At 41.0% G+C, this 25,314-nt stretch overlaps 2 protein-coding genes across 3 annotated transcripts; one reads left to right on the top strand and one right to left on the bottom strand.

Annotated features, from left to right (window-relative positions):
- Positions 1 to 2,261: 2,261 nt before the first annotated feature.
- On the top strand, positions 2,262 to 19,227 carry LOC129358039 (NXPE family member 3-like). Of its 2 annotated transcripts, XM_055026891.1 has the most exons (9): positions 2,262 to 2,597; positions 9,888 to 10,010; positions 13,054 to 13,212; positions 13,953 to 13,973; positions 15,183 to 15,623; positions 15,966 to 16,261; positions 17,189 to 17,259; positions 18,124 to 18,321; positions 18,403 to 19,227. In XM_055026891.1, the coding sequence occupies exons 1-9, from the start codon at positions 2,460 to 2,462 to the stop codon at positions 18,975 to 18,977; spliced, it is 2,022 nt and encodes a 673-aa protein (XP_054882866.1). In that variant the 5' UTR covers positions 2,262 to 2,459; the 3' UTR covers positions 18,978 to 19,227. The 2 variants fall into 2 exon arrangements, with proteins under 2 accessions (XP_054882866.1, XP_054882865.1); XM_055026890.1 differs by lacking the exon at positions 2,262 to 2,597 and having other exon boundaries at positions 9,471 to 10,010.
- Positions 19,228 to 21,087: 1,860 nt separating this feature from the next.
- On the bottom strand, positions 21,088 to 24,870 carry LOC129358038 (cytospin-B-like; the record flags this gene model as incomplete). Its single annotated transcript, XM_055026888.1, has 5 exons — positions 21,088 to 22,966; positions 23,054 to 23,113; positions 23,201 to 23,317; positions 24,466 to 24,562; positions 24,810 to 24,870. Coding segments are annotated over 5 exons (425 nt in total), but the record flags the coding sequence as incomplete, so codon positions are not given.
- Positions 24,871 to 25,314: the final 444 nt, after the last annotated feature.

The raw sequence follows: 25,314 nt of genomic DNA, 5'->3' as shown, positions 1-25,314 counted from the left end.
GTATGAGTCAGACTGAACTGGATGGCAGTTGCCCAAATTGGCAAATTGTCCTGGGACATTAAGACCCAGGACAATTTTGAGCTTTGATCACTTCCATGTTATTTATGCTTGTGTTGGATATATTATTATTAATCAATCTTAATGTGTGTAGATTCATTAATACGTTTGTATTGGTGAATACAAATAGTATACACAAAGCTTGTAAGCTTCCAATAAAATGGTATGGAAGAAGAAGATTGGTTTTCATTGGACACGTCTAGTTACTAGTTGGTCACCTAGTCCTCAATCTCAGCTGCATGTCCTGTTCTGTAAGTTGGATTTTTGTTCTTTATATTTTTTGGTAAAGCTTGTCAGCCTACTGAGGTTGTTTGCATTTCGGTCCAATTTTAAACCCACATCTTATGGCATAAATTATGCCAGACTAAATGCATTTCCATTACAACTGGACTCTAAATTTCCCCAATATTCCGCTAATGTTGGAAAAAAAAAAAAATCCCAATTTTACAATTGCGGTGTAGAAATGCGCACGCCACCGTCTCGTACCGCTTCTTTTTTGTGGCTTCTGCCAGTGCCAATATCACGTCACTTTTTGGTGCATCCAGAAAAAAACAAACACATCTAATCACAGCGACAACGGGTTTTATCAAAGAACAAGTTCAAAATAGCTGTGCCTTCATTAAGCAAATTTCAAATTGTGCAATTATAATGGAAATGCACCTATAACCTGTAAAATTATGTATTATTACTTTGGTATCATTTCAGTGACTTTTATGATTTTTTTTTTTTTTTTTTTTTGCAAATATTTTACACTTGTCAAAAGAAGAAAGTAATTGACGAGGCTGGAAACAGCAATGTGCTTTACTGTATCACTGAGTGGACAGAAAGAAATTGTGTCAAACCAAATCACAGAAAGCGACAGGACGTCATTCAAATTGTCTTTTCTGCAATGGTGTTAACATAAAGGTGTGCATTCCGGCTTCCGGACCAGCCGACATTACCGTTTTAGCAAAATAGAAAGGTACAACAGTGTTTAGCCAAGAAAGCTGCGTTTGACATTTACACAGGACGTCACCTATCTTTGCAGACAGCTGTGAAAGCGTCTGCATATTGTCAGGAAACTTCTTTCACAGAAAACCAGTATGAAAACAGCAGACACATCAGTAAATGAATAAGAAAAAGTGTCCATTCCCCATCAGTGATTGTTCTAACTGTGTGAGTCACGGCTGAAAACAAGGCAGAGATACTTGGCGTTAAATCTTGACTTTTCGTTTCATCGTAGTTTCCAACAAGGAGCCAACTCCTTTTGTTCATCTTTCCGCTTCATGCTTTGCAACTCTTTGCCCAAAAGCCCTGCTGTGATCCTGCAGTGTGACGTGAGAACACTGACTACAGCAGAAAAACAAGGAGCACTCATAAAAAGAACAAAGACAAACTTCCACAGAGGAAGGAAACGCAGGGAGTATACACAGTTGGTGCAGACCGGACCGCATCAACCAACAGTCGGCGTTTGACTGCAGAACTTCTCCTTTTGGCTGCTCAGAGAAGACAAAACTTACAACAAGAGAGTTAAGTTTTCTTTTTTTATTCCCCCAGTTGGAACTGAAAAAGTAAAGAATAGTGAAGTGTTTTGTTCTAGTGTCAGAAACAACATGTCACACTAATGCAAGAAGAAACAAACAAACAAAAAAAGCACACGTTTATGAAATGTTGAAATATTTTTTACATTACAATTCAATCAAACTATAGCGGGTCTGTCCAGAGGAGGCTGAAATTGGAAAAAAAACTAAAATACATAAATATGTAAAATGTGCTGGAGCATCTTGATAAATCGTAATCTTTAAAAGAGGATTATTTCAGAAGTTAAATTTAACTTACACGCCGAAATGCTTATTGCATATTAACAATAATATCGCTTTCTATTTCTATCTGAAGTCCCAATGTTGAGGTTTAAGTCTACACCCAACGGAGCAAGATGTTGATACTTTTCTCAAGCATTGTTTATTTCTTTTAAATTAAAAAGAAAAACAACAACTTTTTATTATAGTCATCCCAAAAGGTGTAATTCAGTTCAAGAGTTGATTTGTGTTGATGTTTGGTTTCATAAAAACACCAAAATATATATTTTGTTTCTCTTCTGAAACTACATGAAATCGGTTTTTTAAAAAAAGAAAAAAAAAAATTTTTCTTGTTGTTTTTTGGTTGTTTTTTTTTGTGATTTCCAGCTTTCCATACTGGGTGGTTTTGCCCAACAGTTTTCCCCGGCCTTCCCGAGGCGATAAGGCAAGGCAAAGGTTGGGTTTGTCTGCTGTGTTGCAATCTGTTTGCCAACTTTTTATAAAATATGCTCACAGGCTTGGAAGCCGGGCTGAAGAGAAAGGAACAACATTGTCCAAAAGATGAGGACGCTTTGAGGTCAACTGGTCTCCACCATTCGTCGGTTCAGCTCCTCCTCTGAGTTGATGGCTCCTTCGGAACGAGGAAATAGATCTGATGTCTCATTGTTGTCAGGAAAGGCTCCCCTCCAAAAGAAGAGATTTAAAAATTTTACAGTGAGAGACCAGCTGCTACCCACAACAACAATGGCTGCCGCCACCATAGTAAGTTCATTGGTCCGTCTGACTTTGCTTTTTATAATTCGAGATTCTTTAAGTTTATTTTTCTTTGCTCACCTGTCATTTTAAATTTGCGGTGTAATTTCTGAAAGTATGACACAAAGGGAGAAATAGGACCAATTATTGAACAATGGCTCATATCGCAACAAACAGGAATGGAAATCAGGCCAGTGGCTGCTCCAATGGTAAATTGGAGCCAGTGTAGCGGGTTGACAATTTGAACAGAAAAAAAAAAAAGCTGCATTCAGTTTGAACTTCTGTCCAGGGCAGGAATATATATATATATATATATATATATATATATATATATATATATATATATGACTGGATAGCTCAATACATAAGGCATCAGTATATCACCCGAGAAGGGGCAGGGTTTGAATCCAGTCTAGGTCCTTAGGCAAGACCCTTCAAGCTACTGCCTACCTCATACCATGAGAGATACTAAGTTGCGTAACATGCCGGCTCAGACTTCGCCCGGCCAAACAAGGTCTGCGTCAGGTGTTGGGGAACCAGAGCACCTTGATGACAAATGGGCTACTGGAACAAGACGGAAATGGGCGAGAGATGAAAATGTGGATCTGTTGGAATGCTACTACTCAAGTAACCCTAGTCAGAGGGTTACATGCAAAGACTGGGGAAGGAATGGTTACTTCGACATCCCCAGTCAACACTAAGCGCTAAACAACTAGTAGCTCAGTGTTCCAACATCCGCAAACGGCAACTGCTATCACAACTTGAGATTGACGAGATACAACACAAATGCTACGGCAAAAGGGAGGAACCCGGATGTCAGGACTGTGGGGACTTGTAGTTAAGTCCCCACCCAGTGAGGGGATACACGGCCCCAATGAGCGAAACAGAGCTGAACGAGACAGCTGCTGACCTGAGAGAGAGAATCATGACCCGAATGACAACCAGGCCTCCTCGGCGCCAATTACAACGGCTGAGTGAAGTACCATCTGAAAGTCTCATTGACAGCATTGAGAACGATCCCTACCAACACCATAACAGAAACCAATGAGCTGATCTACAACTCAGCATCAGTGATCCTTGAGATACTTGGCTATAAGAGCAACCATGAGACCCAATACCCACCATGGAAAAGACGGTTAGAGGCAAAAATCAAGCTAACAAGGAGGGAAGTGAGCCAACTGTCAGAGCTCCACAAGGGTACAATGAAAAGACCAGTACCCAGAAAGTACAGGCAGATGCCCATACCTGAAGCACTTGAAACTGCCAAACAGAGGCTCCAAGCCTTGGCCAGCCGCCTAAAGAGATACACAAGGGAGAATGAATCCAGAAGGATTAACCGGCTCTTCTCCACTCAACCAGCTAAGGTGTACTCTCAATGGCAGGGTAATAACAACAGAGCAGACCCACCAAGGCTGGAGACTGAACAATACTGGAAAGGCATATGGGAAAGGGAGGCGTCCCACAACAGCAATGCACAGTGGCTGATCTCTCTACGAGAAGACCACAGCAACCTCCCTGAGCAAGCCCCGGTAACCATCACTGTGACAGATGTTCAAGAAAGACTTTCAGGCATGAAAAATTGGACAGCACCAGGGCCTGACATGATCCATGCCTACTGGCTAAAGAAACTCACTGCTCTCCATGAGCAACTGGCAGCCCAAATGAACCAGCTGCTACAAAGTGGGACTCACCCTGAATGGTTAACTGAAGGGCGGACAATCCTAATCCAGAAGGATCCATCAAAGGGTCCAGTCCCACCCAACTACCGACCAATAACCTGCCTCTCCACAACCTGGAAGCTCATGTCAGGCATCATAGCGGCCAAGATAAGCAAACACATGAATAAACACATGAGCACGGCACAGAAGGGTATCGGTGTAAACACCAGAGGAGCCAAACACCAACTCCTCGTAGACCGCACAGTTGCCCGAGACTGCAAAACCCGACACACCAACCTGTGCATGGCTTGGATCGATTACAAGAAAGCCTATGACTCAATGCCGCATACTTGGATCATTGAATGCTAGAGATGTATAACATCAACAGGATTCTGAGAGCCTTCATTGCAAACTCGATGAAGCTGTGGAAAACCACCCTTGAAGCCAACTGCAAACCACTTGCACAAGTGTCCATCAAATGTGGCATATACCAAGGAGATGCTCTGTCCCCGCTACTGTTCTGCATAGGCCTGAACCCCCTCAGCCAAATTATCAACAAGACTGGCTACGGATACCGACTCAAAAATGGGGCCAACATCAGTCACCTCCTCTACATGGATGACATCAAGCTGTATGCCAAGAGTGAGCGAGACATCGACTCACTGATCCACACCACCAGGATCTACAGCACTGACATTGGGATGTCATTCGGACTAGAGAAGTGTGGTCGGCTGATCACAAAGAGGGGAAGGTGATGCACAGGAGTCTCACTCCCACAAGGAACAATAGCAGACATAGAGGACAGTTACAAGTACCTAGGTATACCACAAGCAAATGGCAACCTTGATGAAGCCACAAGGAAAGGAGCCACAGCTAAATACCTCCAACGAATAAGGCAAGTCCTGAGAAGCCAGCTCAATGGCAAGAACAAAATCCGTGCGATAAACAGCTATGCCCTGCCAGTAATCAGATACCCTGCTGGAATAATTAGCTGGCCAAAGGAGGAGATAAAAGCCACAGATATTAAGACTAGAAAGCTACTAACCATGCATGGAGGGTTCCATCCCAAATCCAGCACCCTGAGACTGTACACGAGCCGCAAGGAAGGAGGCAGAGGACTAGTTAGTGTGAGAACCACTGTCCAGGACGAAACAACTAAGATCCATAAATACATCAGGGACAAAGCCTCAACAGACAATGTGCTCAGTGAATGTCTCAGACAACAGGGAACGGAGGTTGAGGTGCCAGAGATACCATCATGGGAGGACAAGCCCCTACATGGGATGTACCACCAGCAAATAACCCAAGTGGCTGATATCAGTAAATCCTACCAATGGTTGGAAAAAGCTGGACTCAAGGACAGCACAGAGGCCCTCATCCTGGCCGCCAGGAACAGGCCCTAAACACCAGAGCAATAGAGGCCCAGATCTACCACACCAGACAAGACCCAAGGTGTAGGTTGTGCAAGGAGGCCCCTGAGACAGTCCAGCACATCACAGCAGGGTGCAAGATACTGGCAGGGAAAGCGTACATGGAGCGACATAACCAAGTGGCAGGCATAGTGTACAGAAACATCTGTGCAGAATATGGACTGGAAACCCCGAGATCAAAGTGGGAAACACCCCCAAAGGTGGTGGAGAACGCCAGAGCTAAGATCCTGTGGGACTTCCAGATCCAGACAGACAAAATGGTAATGGCGAACCAACCAGACATTGTCGTAGTGGATAAACAACAGAGGAAAGCCGTTGTGGTAGATGTAGCAATACCAAGTGATTGCAACATCAGGAAAAAGGAGCATGAGAAACTGGAGAAATACCAGGGCCTCAGGGAAGAACTGGAGAGGGCCTGGAAGGTGAAGACCACAGTGGTGCCTGTGATCATCGGGGCCCTCGGGGCAGTAACCCCCAAACTGGAGCAGTGGCTACAACAGATCCCAGGAACAACATCAGACATCTCAGTCCAGAAATGTGCAGTCCTTGGCACAGCCAAGATACTGCGCAGAACCCTCAAGCTCCCAGGCCTCTGGTAGAGGACCCGAGCTCAGAGGATAAGAACCACCCGCGGTGGGTGAGAAGGGAATTTTTTTTTTATATATAGATGGGCGAAAGCCCATTGGTTGATGTCTTTGAAGGACATTGGGGTTATCCAATAAAATTCTTCAGTCCTCCTTGGCCCGCCCCTCATCACTGAGGGTATAAACAGCGCCATTTTAGCTAACTGGAGTCCGAGAAAAGTGAGCGGATACGAGACGAGGCAGGTCAGGAAAACTATGACAACAAATAGGTAAAAAAAAAAAAAAAAAAAAAGCGTGTAAGCCCATTCAAAAGAAATGTGTCAAACTAACCGATATGTTAATTACCACACGGTAACGTCACCGTGGGTATTACTGACGTAAGAGGGGAGGTAACGCCAGTAACGTCAGTAACGTTTCTTCCGAGAAAATCCTAATACGGAGCACAGTGGGAGACGGAGGTGAAATACACTAGATTCCCGGAAAAAACGCGAGACTTGACAGGTGTGGGGATAACACAGGAATGATGTGACGGTCCGTGGAATTAATAATGAAGACGTTTTGTTAGTAAGACGAATAATTGTGAATTTCAATTGAAATGAACAACAAATTGCGCAGCTAGAAAACAGCTATTGACACCATGTTAAATGTTTGCGTTTTCTTTTTAGTGTAAATATCATTGTTATGGCTTTCTCCAAAAGAGGGTTAGGGTTACGTTTGTGGCTTGGAGCCTCGTCACATTGAACTAACACGCAGTTTCTTCTGCGTCACTCCAGGCTTGAAGGCTCTCGCGCAACGAAGCTGAAGTTGGTTTCCGAATCATTAAAAAGCTGGCGAGGAATTCTAATTTCTCCCTGCCTTCTGCATCTTTAATCTATTGTAGTTAAAAAAAAACAAAACAAAAAATAAAACTACAACATCTAGACTCTTCAACCCTGGACTGGATTATTCTGCTCTAATAGCAGAAGATTTAAAACCAACTTTGTGATTTATGAAGCCTTCATCTGATTTTTGAAACTTCCTTAAAGGTCAATGTCGCCTAATTTTTTCACCAGCTTCATAATTTTTTATCTACTCTAGTTATAACTGTACAGCACCTCTACCCGTCAAACCTGGACTGAATTATTACCAACTAACAGCAGACTATTTAAAGCATTGTTTGGGATTCATGAAACTTTTATCACAAGTCCCACTTGTGGTTTTCAATATTGGAAACCACAAGTGGGACACTTCTGCTGGCGAAATTCTGAAAGCAACAAGCTTTCTTCCTGAGGTTGGCTAAAAACACATTATTTATTTCATTAAATACATCGCAAGCCAGAAGATGGAGAAACAATCTTGTTTGACAACCTACATTTTTTTCAAATTCAAGAGCGACTATCATTCCAAATAAGAACTGGTAAATCCTCTTCTCCCGACAGAATGAATAACAGCTCAGTATTCTTTAAATCTACAATAAGTGGCATTGATTCTTTCAAAAGATGAGAGAATGTTAGTCAATCTTTCTAATTTACCTTGGCGTTTTTCTGCATCGTCGGCCACACGTCTCTGCTGTTCCTCTCTCTTGTTTATTTTGCCCACCCTCTTTCCTTGTAAAGCAATAGTGCGTGCTAACCATGACACTCATTCTTGACTGATAAGATTTAATTTCCACTTCCGCATCGGTAAATGATTCAATCATTCTGTTTTAAGAGTTAATGATTTTCATTCTAATTGCCTTGGTAAACTGTAAGAACTTTGACAAATCATACACTTTGAATGTGATATAAACCCTCAAACTATTTCTGTATCCTGGGAGATGTAAACGTTTCAGGCTGTAGATAAAATGACTATTGACAAGCTGGACTTTGCATCGCTGGATGCAAATGAAGTGGTTGCAAAAAACTGATCTCATGTGACATTATTGACAGCAATGAAAAAAACAAACATTTCTATGAAGTTCAAAATGGCTAACCTAATGGACGAAGACATATAAATGCTCCAAGAAAGACCCTTTGGTTTTATAAAATGCTGTTCGTTATAATTTACTGTATATATATTTGTGAAAGGGTATTATAATGATTCTCCTTCGCATTGTGCTTGAAACCAGTCATAATCTGCACACTCTGAGAAGGATCCCAAACAGAATGGGACTGCACAGAAGGAAACGCCGGTCCTGTCCTCGAGCGGCTTCTGATTGCTGCTTCCGATTCGGAAAGTAGCAAAAGAGCAATTTTACCTAATTTCCACTGTCTTCAGCATCATCAGCAGCCTGACAAGGGCCGAAACACCTTCCAGATTTTCCGATATTTGCACCTTGCCTTTCAGGCAGCGGCTCATTTTGGCGGAGGTGTCAAACTGACAGCCTGTGTGTCAAGTGATCGCCAGACACCGTTGTAGAAGTAACCAGAGGGTTCAGTCATCAGAACATTTGCAACTTCCTCTTGATTATTTGAAGCACAGTTTTTTTTTAAAAAAAAACAACAACAACAAAAAAAAGAGTGAGAGGACTAAGGAAACTAAAAACAATAATAAAAAAACAAATCCATCTGCTTGGAAATGTTCTTGCAGCAAAGCTTTTGGAACTGCTGTATCTAAAATATTGGTTTTATTTACTAAATAAAACGGCAAACTGATGGTGCATTTCTCTCTAAATAAATGTTGTGCAGACAAAATTATACTAATTTAAGAATTCAATATGGCATCAGCGTTAAAGGGTGTCTAAAGGGTGTTTTGTTTTGCTGAAACTGTAGTGTTGGCAGCTCCACAAGCTGTAATGTACACCTTCATGTTAACACCACTGCAAAAAAGCACAGAGGTTATGTTCGACTTGGCATAAAAAAATAAAAATAAAATAAGAAAACAATATGGTACCACTATCACTCTAATGTGATTTGTGACTTGGTATAATCCAGTGTCAAAAAAGCACTCTTAATTTTTTTAAATTTAAATAGTTAACCCTGTTCAAGCTGAATCTCTCCCCTCAGAACTCCATTTGGTTTGGCTTTGTATCTTATGATCAGGTTTTATTGGGTTTTGTCTTGCAATTGCTTATTTCTGATTAGTTACAGCTTTTTTTCACTAACTTATTTTGGTTTCTCATTTCAGGTATTTTTGTCAGGTGTTATTTTTTTTAGTATACTTTAATAAATTACATTTTTACTTAATTTGGTAATCCTCATGTGGTCTCCTTTAATGTTACCCCACAAAACGAGCCTGGTGGATGTAACAATGTGCAGACGCTTTTGCAGCTGTGTTCAAAAATAGTAACATCCTGTGTAAAGCTAAGCTGTTGGAGTTACCATATATGGAAAGCATTTCTCTGTACTTGCCTGTGCTGTTGAATTATCACGATGATGAAACAAATGTGCTTAGACGTTGAAGGGCTGCACGTAATTGAGCAGCGAGTTGTAAAGAAAGTGTTTGGGTAAAAAGTTTCAGGAAGTTGAGCAGGGAAGTGGTGAGGAGATTCAAAGAGGAAGGTCTCACCACAAGATGGTTGGATGGCAGAAGCAGGTTACCAAAGTCCAAGGAATGAGCGGGGGGGATAAGTTTCAGGAACTCCAGGAATGCAAACGAGAAGGCAAAACCAATCTGGCAGCTCTTGCAGCAGAAAGTCTTGTGCTGAAGCTCTGCCTGATACACCCACAGGCTGTAAGAGCTGGTTACACCCTGATAGGAAAGAGGGAGGGGCAGACAGAGACGCACGCACCGATCCGCATACAGCTCTGTGGACGTGACAAAGTGAGGACGGCGATGGGAACCAAAGCAAAGGTAAATTAAAAAAAGACCCAAAATTGCTTCATTTGTCTCTCTCTCTCTCTCTCTTTTTTTTCATCTGAAACTTAAAGGGTTTTGAGGTGGTAACTTCTTGAGATTGTTCAGATTTTTTCCGCCTAACTTCAGTTACGCACTCCCTCTACAGCACATACTTGACTATAGTCCGGTATATCCCATGCAATCACCTGATTTTTTTAGACTGAATAAAGGGATCTATTATACAGTCTACATCACAACTGTGTTATGCTGTCGACCTGTATATAGGGCTATAAAGGTTGGGGTTTAACCTTTAAAGCCCAACCTGCAGGTAGGGCTTTAAAGGTTATCTGGTTCATCTGGTTGACCAGTAAAGGTATGGTCTTCCACAACTTTTACAATACTTTTTACAATACTTTTATCTCGACTCATTACAGTACAACCATCAAATTACAGCAACAGCACAGATGTTGACTGGTTATAAGACTCCTTTATTCAACGATTGCTGAAAGTAGATTTGCAAACATACTGCACAACACACTAGACGGCTTTAAGAGTCACTTTTTGTCTGTGCCATCTTTGTGCTGAAACACGGGTGGCATCGTCAAAATAATGCACATCGAATATGTTGCTCATTATGTTTCAAAAGCGTCTCTAAGCAGCAAGGTTTTTAGTCTAGATTTAAAGGAACTCCGTGTTTCAGCTGTTTTGCAGTTTCCTGGAAGTTTGTTCTAGACTTGTGGTGCATAGAAGCTGAATGCTACTTCTCTGGGTTTGGTTCTGGGGACTCAGAGCAGAACCAGAACCAGAAGACCAGAGGGGTCTAGAAGGTTGATGCAACAACAGCAGATCTTTAATGTATTGTGGTGCTAAGCCGCTCAGTGATTTATAAACTAACAAAAGTACTTTAAAGCCTTTTCTGTGAGCTTCAAGGAGCCAGTTGAAGGACTTTTGAACTGGTGTTATTCGGTCTATGTTCCTGGTTTTAGTGAGGATGCGAGCAGCAGCGTTCCAGATCAGATAAGTTTTATTAGGCATGCCTTTGAGGACACTGTTCCACTAACGGATGCAACGAAGATGGGTCTTGCCTAGACGTTAGTCCTTTAATCCTGGACATGTTGTTCAGGTGATAGAAGGCCAACTTTGTAACTGTCTTTATGTTACTCTGAAGGTTCAGAGTCATCTGGTTCACTACACCCAATTTTCTGGACCGATCGGCAGCTGAAGATGTTCGTTGACTCCAGATTGTTCCTCTTTTGCTCCAAAGACAATAACTTTTGTTTTGTTTCAGTTCAGCTGGAGAAAGCTGTGGCACATCCACGCGTTCATCTGTTCTAAGTGTTCATTCAGGACCTGGATGGGTTCAGAGTCACCTGGTTCTGTAGAGCTGTGCATCAAAAGCCCCACAGCAGAGCTTTGGGTAAATAGGTGGCGCTTTGTAGCATATGTGTGGGATGCTCAGAAACGTCATTGGTCAGTGCTGGTTGCCACACTTGCTATTCCGCCTCCTGACTCGTCATGGCGACGTGTGTCTAAATGAAACGGTTTCACGTCGAAACACTTTGATGTGGACATCAACCGAGCTGTGGCATTGTGACTGAGAAACTATCATCTTTCAATCGCAGTTCTGAAACATTCTATAAACTTGACCTACATATAGTTTCATACTGAAAACTTTACAGTCTAGGTAGAAGAATAGGCTTTCAGGACGTATGACGTGTGATTGGAGGGTTGTAGTTCTCCTATCTCTGTGCAGCTGTTGTCCTCAGGCGTAGTTCTCAAGATCCTGTGTCTTTGGGTCATAAACTCTAAACTCAGCCTTTGATGTTTTACCAGGGACAGACAAACTCTGTTTGTTGTCAATTTGTTGCGCTTCCTGCTCCTCCAGAAATGAAAGAAACATGCATCCCGAAGCAAACAAAGATCTCTCAGTCATTAATATTTTTATAGATTGGTCATTTGATCAGACCAAGAATGCACAAGGTATTTATGGTCTCTCTGTGGCGAAGCAGTTTAACGCTTCATTGCCTCATTAGCGAATTGGTCACCTTATCCTGCAGAGCAGCTTGGACTGTGGGAGCAGCCTACCGGGATGAATCCATCCTCCTGTCTCTTTTCCCTTTGCAAAGAAACTTTGCAAAGAATCTGATCTGTTTCTGACTCATTTCGCTGCTGGTGGCTCAATGTTGGCGCACATGACATAACCCAGAGAATCCACTTGAAGGATTTTCAAAACAAAAGCTCCTCCAGGCTCAAATAATACATAAAACGGAGTTCTTAGTTCTTGTCCAGCCCGGAACCAATTGGTCCTCGGACCGGTACCGGTCCGCACCCCGAGGTGTTGGGGACCACTGCTATAGCAGACCATCTGAGTGTGTAATTAGCACAATCTATACATTTTAAAACATTCTTAAGTTAAAAATATGTCCTAATCACACCAGTCATGGCTCAAAGAAACAACTACTAAATGAAGAGTTAAAGTCGACATTATAACATGTGAATCTGACTCTTTGTTTGAGCCAGATCGTCTCCATATTATATTGAACAAACATGATACCAGGTTAAGATTAAATACAAGAACCTATTTGCAGACTCGACACACGCAGACGTGTCGAGTCTCCCGTTTTGGCCGGGAACTTACCGTTTTTTCCTTCTGTGCTCCTGTACTATTCCCAGGCTTTTATCGTAGTCTCCCCCAACTAACCAGATGGCGACATTTCCCATACTCTACAGTCCAAACTTTGACTGGTATGAGTATGTGGACAAAATGTTGACTGCAGTGTTCAAATGGTGTTCCTGTTTGAGTTGTGATGCTTTTCTTTTGAAGGGAGTCTTAAGGGCAGTGAAAGGATGGAAGAAAAATTTTTGTGCATCTTATAAAATGCATTGTAATGGCAGCATTTGTTTAACTAACTAACATGGCTTGGCTCGAACACAGTACCTTTGTTTCTTTATGATCCGTTTGTCAAATCCCCTCAACACATGCATTCCTCACGCCAACAGACTGGAAATGTACAAGGGAATGTTTTTTGTGTTTTTATGCGTTTGTCTTTTAATGCAGAGTGAAATCAAGACACCCCTGCTAAACGAAGGCCAAGCTTCCAGAAACCGTTGCCTCGTGAAGTGCAGCTCCGTCCTTCTCTTCATGGCTTTATCCGTGGTGTCGTTCATGCTGTACTACATGGACGTCAGCGATCAGAGCAGCTGCATACTCGACGGGGTGAGCGCTTGGCATGTTTTGTTCATTTGCTCTAATTTCATAAGCACCATTTGACTTTCTCCTGCTTCTGCTCCAAACCGCTGTCTTAGGGTGACCGTGTTCCGATTTAGGCAAAAAGGGAAACGTTTGCACCGATTCTGAAACACTTCAACGAAATCCTTCACGCTGTTCTCGGTCATTTTTAACCGTTCGATAAGTAAAACTGCGTCGATATTAACAGCCTCAGAAACACACGTGATCACTATGCCCACGTCACGGTGCCGCCCACAACGACCTGAGAGAAATTTGTTTATTGTCATTCTGTCAGGAAGTTGGGCTCCACTTGCCCTTTGTGATGAGAACAAAGAAGTGGTTCTGTCAGTTGAGGTTTGCCAATTCGAAAACCCAGATATTTTCATCATCTCATCCTTGTCTTTCTAACTGTCTCTTACTAACTTCTCTTGGTAATTTGGTGAAAATCTTAACTCTCATTTTCCAACCCTCTTGCTGCCATCTTGTTTGTGCCAATATCTTGAGATCCCTTTTGCCCGCTGGCAGCAAATCTTCTGGTTTTACTGTCCCACCCTTCTGTCAAGACTGAGATTTCTTTACTTTGTTCTTCTGCACTTCCACATCCAAGACTGGGCTTTGGATTGAGGGTGTGTAAAATTTTTTTGTTCACCTAACCTGTTGCAGCTTTCACATTCATAAATTGTTCATGGGATGTATTTGGACTCATGCGTTGTCTTTTGCTTTCACAGAAACTCTGCATTTTCAGAAAGGTATGTACATGCTCCATCCATTTTGCTTCTTTTTTTTTTAATCAACATGTCTACCTTATCTTAAGTTCAAAAGAAAATGCTCATATCATCAGTTGAAAAAGGATCAAACAGTGACCAAAAGAAAAAATTATTTTCACTTTCCAAAAAACAGGTAAAGCTAAATTTATCAGCTTAAACATAATATTTTTCAGAACCGTGTTCCTGATTCAAATTTGTTTAAAATCTCAGCTCAAAATCACCTTGATTTTTTTTCTTTGTTATTCTTTTATTTTCCACAGGAAGTTGTTTTAATCAGCTCCACCTGCAATTTGTCAATGGACAAATAATACTAATAAAAAAAAACATAAAAAAAAAACAGACCACAGGGAGCCAGGGCAGAACAAAAAAAGAGACGAAACAAAAAACTCAGGAACCTGTCGTCCTATTTGGAATATCTGAGCTTTTTCATGTTAGCATCATTTAGCTATAGCCAGAGCTTTCAGTGAGATTACAAAGAATCAGGAGGGTTTATATGTCTAAATCTGTTTGAGAGTGGATCAGAATATTTTTCTAAATTTACTCAGAATTTCTAAAATGTATAAAGACAAAACAATAAAGCAAAATGATAGGTATTTGTGAATCTAAATAAAAGAACAAACGGACAACGCAAGTGAATTTTATGAAAGCTTTTGCAAAAGGAGAGAACCCAGCAAACTGCTGCTTCCAGCCGTTCACTGAGCGCTCTGAAGGCCCTTTGTTAGGGCTTTCTCTTTTATTACAAAGTAGAAAGTAGAAAAGGAATGTGGAGGGAGGCAGATAGGAGAATCCCGAAGATACAAGTGGTTACAGCTTCAAGGTCTGTACACAGCTGTAGCTAACAAGTATGAGAGCTTTTCTCAGGGATGTGAATCTATTATAACTACCAATGTAAGAATGATAACAAAACATAATTATTCTAACACAAAGATATTTATTTCTTGACTTTAAGAAATAAATATCTTTGGAACATCTTTATGAAAAGCATTTAGAGAAACTGAACAGACTTGTCACCATAACAATAGGACAGCAAATGCCACATGAAAAGTGCTGCGTGTTTCATTCTCACATGGAGACTTCAACTTCCTAAAGTAATCAGTATTTTTGAAATGAAACTGTCATTGCAGGGCACTTTATGTGTACAAGCTGTAAATTTTCTTCTAGTTTAAGACAAAATTTGTCTTTTTGCCTCAGACGACTGACACAATGCCGCCGGTACCCGAAACCATCACTCCGTCACATCCCACTGAGCCAGCCAGCGTCTGCTCCTTCCACTCGGCGTCACCTGAAAACGCCACAGAGGTCAACATGTTGAAGGAGGCCATCGCCTGGCCCGAAACGCCGCCTGTGCCGCCTGACTTTTCCCTGGACGACACCAGCGATCCGGCTCGCAGCTCCTTCACCATTCTGCCGCGGAGAGGAGGGGGAAGTTGGCACGTCGGGGATCAGCTGGAGGTTCTGGTAAAAGTCTCCGACTTCCGCGGTCGCCCCAGGAAGTCTGGAGGAGACTTGCTCTACGCCCGGCTGCAGAACCGTGCCGCGTTGGCAGGCGTGGTGGGGAAAGTGTTGGATCACCGCAACGGCTCCTACACCGCCGTGTTCGCTTTGCTCTGGGAAGGAAGCGCAGAAGTTGAGGTGAGACTCAAAAGCTTTTACAACACGGGTTGCAGTGATGTGGATGTGGATCACCTTGGTTTCGCTTTTCCACAGGCAGCACAGTAAAAAGCTCTGAATAAAGAAATAGAAATGAAATGTGAACATTTGAAGCTGGCTTTCCAGTCAGAAATACATTTGTTTTTGTGTGTTCTCCCTTAAATACAGTTTCCGTTTATGCAACTCTCATAAACGAATAACGATCCATAAATGGGGAATAAGGAGGCGAAAAACTTTTTCACACCCCTGAACATACAATAATGTAATTTGTAATAATGTTTGGTTTAATAACTCTGTTTTTTGTTCTGTCTTTGCTCTGAAAAGGTGTCCTTGGTTCACCCCAGTGAGGCGATCACAGTCTTGGCAAAAGTGACCCACGACTATCCAGACAGAGCACATTTTCTTAGCGTCTTTCGCTCAGGCGCCGTCGCAGAGACGGTTATGTGCAACGTGTGCCTCAAGGGTCCCAAAGAGAAGCTGTGCAACTACACTGACCTGCACACGGGCGAGCCCTGGTTCTGCTACAAGCCACAGAAACTGAGCTGTGACAACAGGATCACCCACTCCAAAGGAGGATTCCATTTCAAACCAGAATCCAACGAAAGTCAGCTCTTTCAGCGGTGAGTGCGACGTTACATTTGGACTCAACCACTCTGGCTCTGCAGAATCCTCATCAGCTTGGCAAACACATCCCACTTCCCTTCATCATAATGAAGTCCTACAATCCATTATGATGATTTGTGTTGCAGTTTGAGTTTTAGAGAGGTGTTGCGTAACGGTCTGGCCTGCCTCAAAGGGAAGTTGGATTGGAGTTTATAACGTAATGTTTGTTTGTGCACCGCCCTTCTTGTCAGAGTACTGGATCATTATTGGGAATGCTAAATACCCAACCCTATGTGGGTAATGCAGTAGGGAAAGGCAGCCCAACCCTAAGTGGCTCAAAAATAAATCTCCATAATCACGGTTTTAGTTTGGCCTACTTAAAGTGTGGGCTCAAATCCTTTTGCAAGAAGTCTGACAAGACAAAGTGGAACTTTTTGCTGTTCATTTTCATTTTATCTTGTACAAAATGACCCCAGCCAAACGGAGAATGTCTCGTCAGATAAGTTTTAAGTTTTCAGTTTAGTATTACAACAAAACATTCCTTACTAAAAAGAGAATGACTTTGGGTCTGAAAGACCTCAGGCACGAATGGATGTTTGACAAACCTGAAAGATTGGTGTGTGAGAAAAAAATGCCAAAAGCAGACAAAGAAAAGAAGATACCATCTCTGCACGTCAGTCGCGAGACATGATGCTGGATACAAATGGTCTTTTAGCGCCAATAGACTTCATCATAAGAGAGGCATATTGGTTTCTTTCTGAGGTTTTGTAAATTCATCTTCGACTGACTTCAGTTGCTGAGTGTAATTTGAAAATGGAGGCCCAGTTGGAATAAGAAACATGCAGGTTGTAGCAACAACGGGACAAAAGAAAAGGCAGGTACTAGGATTGCGACACAGCATCACATCCCATGACACTTTTACCATTTGCTCATCTTTGCTGCAGTGGCGTCAACATGAAAGTCTCCATTCCGTCATCGGGGCCTTTCGGCATCAACATTTTACCCAAACTTAAAGGTAAATGTCACTTTACGTCCATCTGTCGTCATCAAAACATCCTTTTTTCTCTTGTTTCAGTCTTGTTCTGTTACATCTCATGGATGCAGATGTAACAGAACTCAACCTAAAGTAACCAGATAGGAAAAGCTAGGAACACTGTGGGGGCAAGCTAGAAGGACTTAGTAACTTAACTGGAACCACGAAAGAAACGGACCTAAACGTAGGGAGATAAAATAACGAAGAAATAAACATAACTGGAAACACTACACTACTAATGTCATTTTCAAATGACATTATTTATCCAGGGTGAAGCAATCTCTTGAATCTTAGCATCAATTAATCAATCCCATTTTATTTGTGTTGCACATTTCAGCAGCAAGGCATTTCAAAGTGCGTCACGCCATAAACACCGAAACACAAAGTCATCCAACATAGACTCAACAATGACATTTAAGTCAAGATCCATCATTACATTCATAATTGCTTATATTCCAATATAACTCTAAACATGTGGGCTTTCAGTTGAGATTTAAAGGAAGTCAGTGTTTCAGCTGTTTACAGTTTTCTGGTAGTTTGTTCCAGATTTGTGGTGCATAGATGCTGAACGCTGCTTCTCCTCCCTTGGTTCTGGTTCTGGGGATGCAGAGCAGAACCAGAACCAGAGGACCTCAGAGGTCTTCTGGTTGATACAACAGCAGCAGATCTTTAATGCATTGTGGTGCTAAGCCGTTGCATGAAGCTACGATGCTAACAGAAGATCAATCAGTAACAGAAGCCACGGTAGAAGAAGTTACTGGTGAAAGCCAATGTTTGCGAAGGTTAAAGGTGAATAGTTACAATCAGAGACGAAAGAAAGTTTTAACCTCCCCGTTTACCTTCCAGATGGGACCAGTGAAGTTGTGAAGGCTGAACCTGCTGGTTATTACTACCAGGGAGCGTGGCGAGCATTAGACGGCACCACAGTCCGTCAGTTTAACAACGCCTCGGCGAGAACCCAGTGTCTGAAAGGGAAAGTAGTCCACCTCTATGGAGACTCCACCGTCAGGCAATTTTTTGAATTTTTAACTGCAACAACCCCAGGTAGACACGTGGCAGAAATGTCCGCCGACGGCTGAGGCCGCGTCACGCCGCAGTCTAATCTGTTCTTTCCTATAATTTCAGATCTCAAGATCTTTGACCTGAAAAGTCCTGGGAAGGCAGGACCATACATGGCCTTGGATTACAAAAACAACATCTTACTGACGTACCGATGCCACGGCACCCCCATCCTTTACACCCCCATGCTGGCCATTGAGACGCGCCACATTGCCACCGAGTTGAGAACTGTGGCCGGAGGCCCGGACACCGTCGTAGTGATTAGCGTCTGGGCACACTTCACCTCTTTCCCCATGGAGGTCTACATCCGACGTCTGCTCAACATAAAGAGGGCAGTGGTGCAGCTGCTGACCAGAGCTCCAGACACGCTGGTCATCATCAGGACTTCCAATCCCAAAGGGTCAGTTCTCAATGAGATATGGACCAGCAGTGACTGGTACGCCCTCCAGTGTTATAAGGTCCTCAGGGAAATATTCAAAGGGGTGAACGTCCAGGTACTGGACGCCTGGGAGATGTGCTTGGCCCACCACCTGCCACACAGCCTCCACCCGCAGACTCCCATAATAAAGAATATGATCGATGTTGTTCTGTCCCACACTTGTCCCCTTGGTGGGAAGTCACAGCAGTCAGGAAAACATTGAAGTGGCAAATGGGACTGAAAGACAAAGGTCGCTACTCGACTCACACCTTGTGACGTCTTGTACAAAAGAAGTGAGTAAAATATCAATGTAGAACAGAAATAGATTAAGTCAGTTTTGCAAACTAATGATCGTAACAGTCTGTTACCAAGGAGCTTTTTGGAGATTTCTTCAAAGAGTCGGGATTGACCAGAACATTTCTGCACTTAGTTACATTTCTCAGGATAAATATCAATTTGCACTTATCACTTGTTGGCCAAAACAAAGAAAGAGACATTGGCCAAGCAAACTGGTTAAGTTTGTCTTCGGGGAGAATGAAAACTGTCATTTCATTCAGAATAACAACACTACTTACTTGGGTGAATCTTGTGTCAAGCCAGAAGCAGCAAAACAGAACGAGGGTCCATATTCTGTTCATGTTGTTCATCTGTGATCTCGTTTAAAAGTGAAACTTTAGTTCCACATCCAAAACTTGCCGTGAGAAAATCCGTCTGACCATTTGAGAGGAAACAGTCCAACTGCTGTCCCAATACCAACTACAAGTTTTACCCAAATGTTGTCACACACAAATTCTTTGACAAAGCTGAAGGGCGGAAGAGGACGTTCTCATGTTCTCAGTACCTTCGGCCAGAAGGACAGGTTTTGTGTTTCTCACCATTCAGTGTTGTCTAAGCCTTATTGTATGCATAATCTGTGTCAAACATATTGAATATCTTGAAGCATGCAAGCTTCTGTGGAATATTTGATGCAAACACACTTTTCAGGCTTTAAACATTTTGTCAAATTGCAGTCACAAACACCAGTGTATTTTATAGACTTTACATGATACAAAGAATTACATAAATATGAAGAAAGGAAAATACATGATTTTCAATATTAAAAAGTGTGCATTTCTCCCCAGTCTGCCCCAAATTTAGTTGTATTTTAACTCACATCTCTGTCCCTGCAGATGAACATCATCTCCACAGCATGATGCTTTCACCAACATTTTCCCAAAATATATGTTGACCTAATTTGTCCCAATAGGGCTCTGGCAGTATATTTTTGGTGTCTGCATCCTCACAGTGTGATACTGCCAGGACCATGTTTCATAGTGAGAACTGTGTGCTCAGTACAAGGTGCAGCTTTGCTTTTTGATTTTGTAGATAGGGAAAATAGTTTGATTTAGGTCTCCTCTGACAACATCACTGGTATGTTCCCTTCTTAGTAAGCTGCAAACTGGCCTTCTGGCTTCTTTCCTATCATCCGTAACTCCCAAATATGTGGAGTCCTCTGTTGTAGACATTATTTCCTATCTGAGCATTACCAAATCTACCCATGGCCTCTTGACTGTTATTGATGCTCAGAGTAGGTTGATGTCAAAGTCTTTTTACTTTTCTACTTTCTATTTTTAAATGACAAATTGAGCTTTGTTCTTTGAGGTGTCAAAAGCTTGGGACATTGTTTTATAATCCAAACCTGGAGATGATTCTACTTTAAATCTCTTCACCACTGACCTGTCGGATGTGTTGCTTGGCCCTCATGTTGCCTTTTGTTCACATATCTTCTCTAACAAACCTCTGAAGCTCTCATAGAATGGCTGTATTCATAATTAAAGTTAAGTAAACTCTAATGGTCTTTAGCTGACTACTGAAAGTAAATCAGTGAGCATAATTTATTTAAAGGTAGCAGACTAAGGAGATGGATAGAAATGCACTCAAAAGTTTGTAGTTTTGACATTTAAACAATTTAAAATTCAGGGGATATGAGTATTTTTGTAAATTATTGCAGCTTTTATTATAATAAATTATGCATTTTGAATCTGTATTAAATTAATGTGTTGGTCGTCACAAATATAAGCACATAGGATAAGAATTTACACTAAGACTCCAGCTGGGTTTAATCACCCGGGAGTGATTAAATGTTTCAGAGGGAATCCTCAAGTTCGCATGCATCACCTGGTTTTTACCAGTAGGTGGTGATAAAGCCTTACCTTTCAAATCACATGCTCCTCCTAGCTCCTAATGGGGGAAAGTCTCATTTTGAAACTAACCACCATAAATGGATAATTTTCTACATTATTGTCACAGTAGCTGTTGTTAAATGGTGTTACACAATTACACAATACTCACAGTAATATTGTAACACTTTATTGCTTTGGAATAAGCTGTTCACACTAGTTACATTTTGACATTATTTTACAGCTTCCAAAATTTGGCACATAAATCTTTGGCAACAAACCTTGCTTAAACATGTAACAACAACAGCAGTTATGAATTATGAGGAAGCAGAAAGAAGTGTGATGGTGTTGAAACTGGATTTAAAGCTTGTATAAGTAAGTATTTGTCTTTGTCACTTTATTTGTAATTCAGATAACAGAGAACCCAATCGACACTGGCAGACTAAAGGGGTTTTCAGGATGCATATGTTAATAATCATCATTTTCGACCTGACAAGACCCTTGCTTCCGTCAGTCATTCAGTACTAAACTCGACTATGTAATCTGAAGGCACTTTACATGACAATAATCAATTCAATCATAATCATAAAGATGGGTTAAAATTAAGATGTTGATTCATAGTGAGTGGTGTCATTTCAGTCAAATTTCCTTTTGTGACACAAACTGGTCAAAGGTTATCTATCAAAGTAAGGCCAGCAATTTGCATTACATTATTGACTTCACATCAGCTCTTCCTCTTGAGCCATGAGGTGATAGTGGATGGTTTGCTGCATTTTATCATTAACTTTGCAGCAATCTCTCATCCTGAGCAAGTATATGGTAATAGTGGAAAGGAATGACTCCCTTTTAATGGGAAGAATCCTCAAGCCTCTAAAAGAACCCAGATTTATAATGTAGAGCAATGGCATCTCCAAAGTGCACATCCACAGAGTACCAAAGCATCCAGTAAATATTGCATCTTTGCACATATAAAAGCAAAAGGAAAAATATATTGACAATTAAAACCATAGGTAGAGGGAAAACTGCTGTCTTTTAGTATACAGTACTTACTACCAGTAAAGTACCAGTGTGGAGACACTTACAGTAACTTAGCATCCTCCACAAAAGAATGCTTGAAAAAATATATATTCAATGCTTTTGAACATTGAAGGGCATATTTCAACTTGTATCAGTGCCAGAAACCCATAAATCCTATTAATAAATATAAAAAAGTCGCAGTCCGCCTTTCCACAGCACTGTGGAAAGGCGGACTTAATTTATAAATTAAATTATTTTATTTAATTTATAAATGAAAAAATTTCAAAAGTAAAATTTTTTGGCGACCTGTCCAGGGTGTACCCGGTACTCTTGCCCGGAACGCTGCTGGAGATCGGCACCAGCAACTCCCGACACCATTAGGGACAAGGGTGAACAGATAATGGATGGATGGATGGATGAATGGATGGGAGGCTAAACTCTTCTGCAGACTTCCTCATCACTGCTCTCTTCTTGATTGACAATTCTGACTTTATCATTCTTCAACTTGTTTTTGGACTGCCTTCTGTTATATATATATGTATATATATATTTTTTGTTGTTGTTTTGTTGTTTTTATATCTTTTGGAAAGAAAATTTCAAAGAAGATTCCTAAAAGTCCTGAAATATGCCCTTTATTGATCGTTCTCAATTTAAAAGCTAAATATCTAAGAAGTCGCTAAGTGTAAGTAATTTTTGGATCCTCTGTCTTCAACTATCGGTCATATATTTTGTATAGTGCACTTCCTTGACTCTATTACATGAGGCACTAGCTGTTAAAGCACACAACGCAGGTTATACACCCTTGTTTTGACCTTTTCCAGAATAATTATATCTGGACCAAGTTGTCTTATTAACTATCAACTATTGCCAAAATGTGGTAGAAGTTATAAAAAATGTGTATGTTCTTCAAAATATTCCCCCTGTATCACCTCAGTATCTCATGCGGTCACATCTCAAAGTGACGGTAGATGCTCTCCACATAACCCAGCACCCTCTGCCAGTCAGGCCCACCTGCTCGCAGCATCTCATCTGCTGTCTGTTGGAGAAATATTTCGGAAAAATTTACCAGCTTGAACACAAACCAAATGTACTTTGAACATGGAATCAAGGAAGTGTCCCCTACCAGTGATGGGGAAATCCCCACAGTCTCTCCTGTTTTGAATGCCAGGCTGAGATTTTCTTGCTAAAAAAGGGGCAAGTTGTTAAGTTAAGTTGAACATGAGCAATAGCTTGGTTTAATCCACAATACAGCAATGTGTGCATTTTGTACCTTGTTCTCAGGACTGAGGCTGCTGTAAGGGATGTGTGAAGGGAGGTAAGTGTGATAGACAGCACAGAATGCAAGGCCATCTGCCCAGCTGCTGCTGAAATTTGTGATGTCAATATTCTGAATGAAGAGGAAAGGTTAATTCAACCTAGAGATGTCACTTAACTAAGACAATAAAGAATCTTTCCATATTTTACAATCGTAGTTTCGAATTAATACAGGATAGGATTGTTCTGCTATTTGCATCTTGACTTGAATTCAGCATGTATGCCCATGTGAACTATTTGCATGACAATATATTTGGACTGATTTGTTGAGATCTAAGGCTCTAGTGATACAGAAAGGTATTTAAGGCTTGAGGTCCTTTGAGTTTTTCTTGTTTTCACTTATGTAACATTTTGTGTTTTAGTGACTACTTATGTTTTTGCATTTTTGGTTACTCTTTCATTTCTGTTGGTAATTTGATGAGTTCATCTTCTTTAGTTAACTCTAGTATGTTTCCTAGTAGCATTTTCATATTGTTTTAGTTATTCTGCACCAAACTATCATCAGCTCAATCAAGATCCTGGCTTTCCTCCATCAGCTCCAAAGTGTTAATAATCAAGCACCTCTGTGGCCAGTAATCAGTGCCCCAGCTTAAATACATCCCACTAAAGTCACCTCCCTTCCAGATTCACCTATTTGAACTGCTTTATATGGTTTTCCTTTACAGTCCCCATTAAAATATAATTTAATACCACCTGCCTACTTCCTGTTTAAGCCTCATTTCAATCACATAACAATGCAATTACAAATACATGAAAAACTACTTTTATGACAGCTAAAAAGAACTTCATGTAGTCCTTTATAATTACATTTTAGTCATCAATATTCAATTATATTGAATTTAAATCAGATTAGTCTTAATTTAAATCCGATTAATAATAGTGGCATACATTAAGTTTAGTACCATTATAGTTTATAGTTCCTAGTTCTTTTTATTCCCATCTATCATTATGGTCATTGAGGTTCAAGGCCTTCAAATACTCTGTATAGAGGCTGCAATATGTAGCAAGTTGTGGTTGTCACCCAACTAGAAGCAATTCCAAAACTGGAAGACATTCTTTAGTTATTGTTTGAAATGTGGAAAGCTGAGACAGTGTGCTAACAGTAATCTAGCTTACTTTAAAGCATTTATTGATTAACATTTACGAACAGTGTTTCCAATCTGTGAAAACTGTGTTTAGTGTTTTGGAATCCACAAAACATTAAACTGATTCTTGACTCACCTTGTATCCTTGGGTTCTGCTCTGACACCAGCGGAGCAGCGAGTTTCTCTTTGAGCCTCCATGGCGACGTAGCAGTAGGTTGAAACCATCCTGGGACCTGACAGCAAGATAAAGAAAAAAGATCTATGAGCTGAGCTTTTTGGTTTTCTTGTCTTTGTACAGCTTTTTTAAAAAGGCAGGAAATTTCAGTAAAACGTCAGTTGCAGCAGGGGGCGTTTGTTGTCCCTAAAATGGAGACTTCAACAGACAAATTGGATCAAAAGAAACAAAACAACTTTAACAGGATGTGGCAATTCCATTGGCCTTGATGTCAGAGGGGTATGTGGATGAGTGTGTGGACTCACTTTGTGGCTGGCAGCTCGGTGAGGGCTGAGTTGTACTTATTTAGAGACTCTTCACGTTTTCCTGCAAAGAAAGCAACAGGATTTATAAAATCTCTCAAGAGTAACCAAAAAAAGTCTTCAAAACAGCTGGTAAATAATTCACCCACACAGAAAAAAAATATTCTATTGATTCATTTATCTGTAAATTCTTAAAGAACATTATGTCGACCTTCTAAAATATCACATGATGTAAAGTAAAGCATGCCTTGACAAGACAAAATTTGCTTTCAAATGCATGACACACACAAAGGTATCAAAATTGATTTGATCCTGTGCTTTCAATCTTTCTTGTCCTTTAAATTCCCCTTATCTTCAACTGCAGAGGAAAAAGACAGAAAATGTCCTTTTGCTATATAGTGTTGCTGCATAGTGTTTGCTTTAAGTCTTCTATTTTCTCATAGATCAGCAAAAAAAAAATTCCACTCATGCTTAGTGTTTATTACATTTAATTGTTGAACTAAAACAG

The sequence above is a fragment of the Poeciliopsis prolifica genome, unplaced genomic scaffold (assembly GCF_027474105.1).
Source record: "Poeciliopsis prolifica strain line A6 unplaced genomic scaffold, Auburn_PproV2 SCAFFOLD373, whole genome shotgun sequence".
In the NCBI taxonomy this organism is placed as follows: domain Eukaryota; kingdom Metazoa; phylum Chordata; class Actinopteri; order Cyprinodontiformes; family Poeciliidae; genus Poeciliopsis; species Poeciliopsis prolifica.
This window is presented reverse-complemented; position numbering and strand designations above follow the sequence as displayed.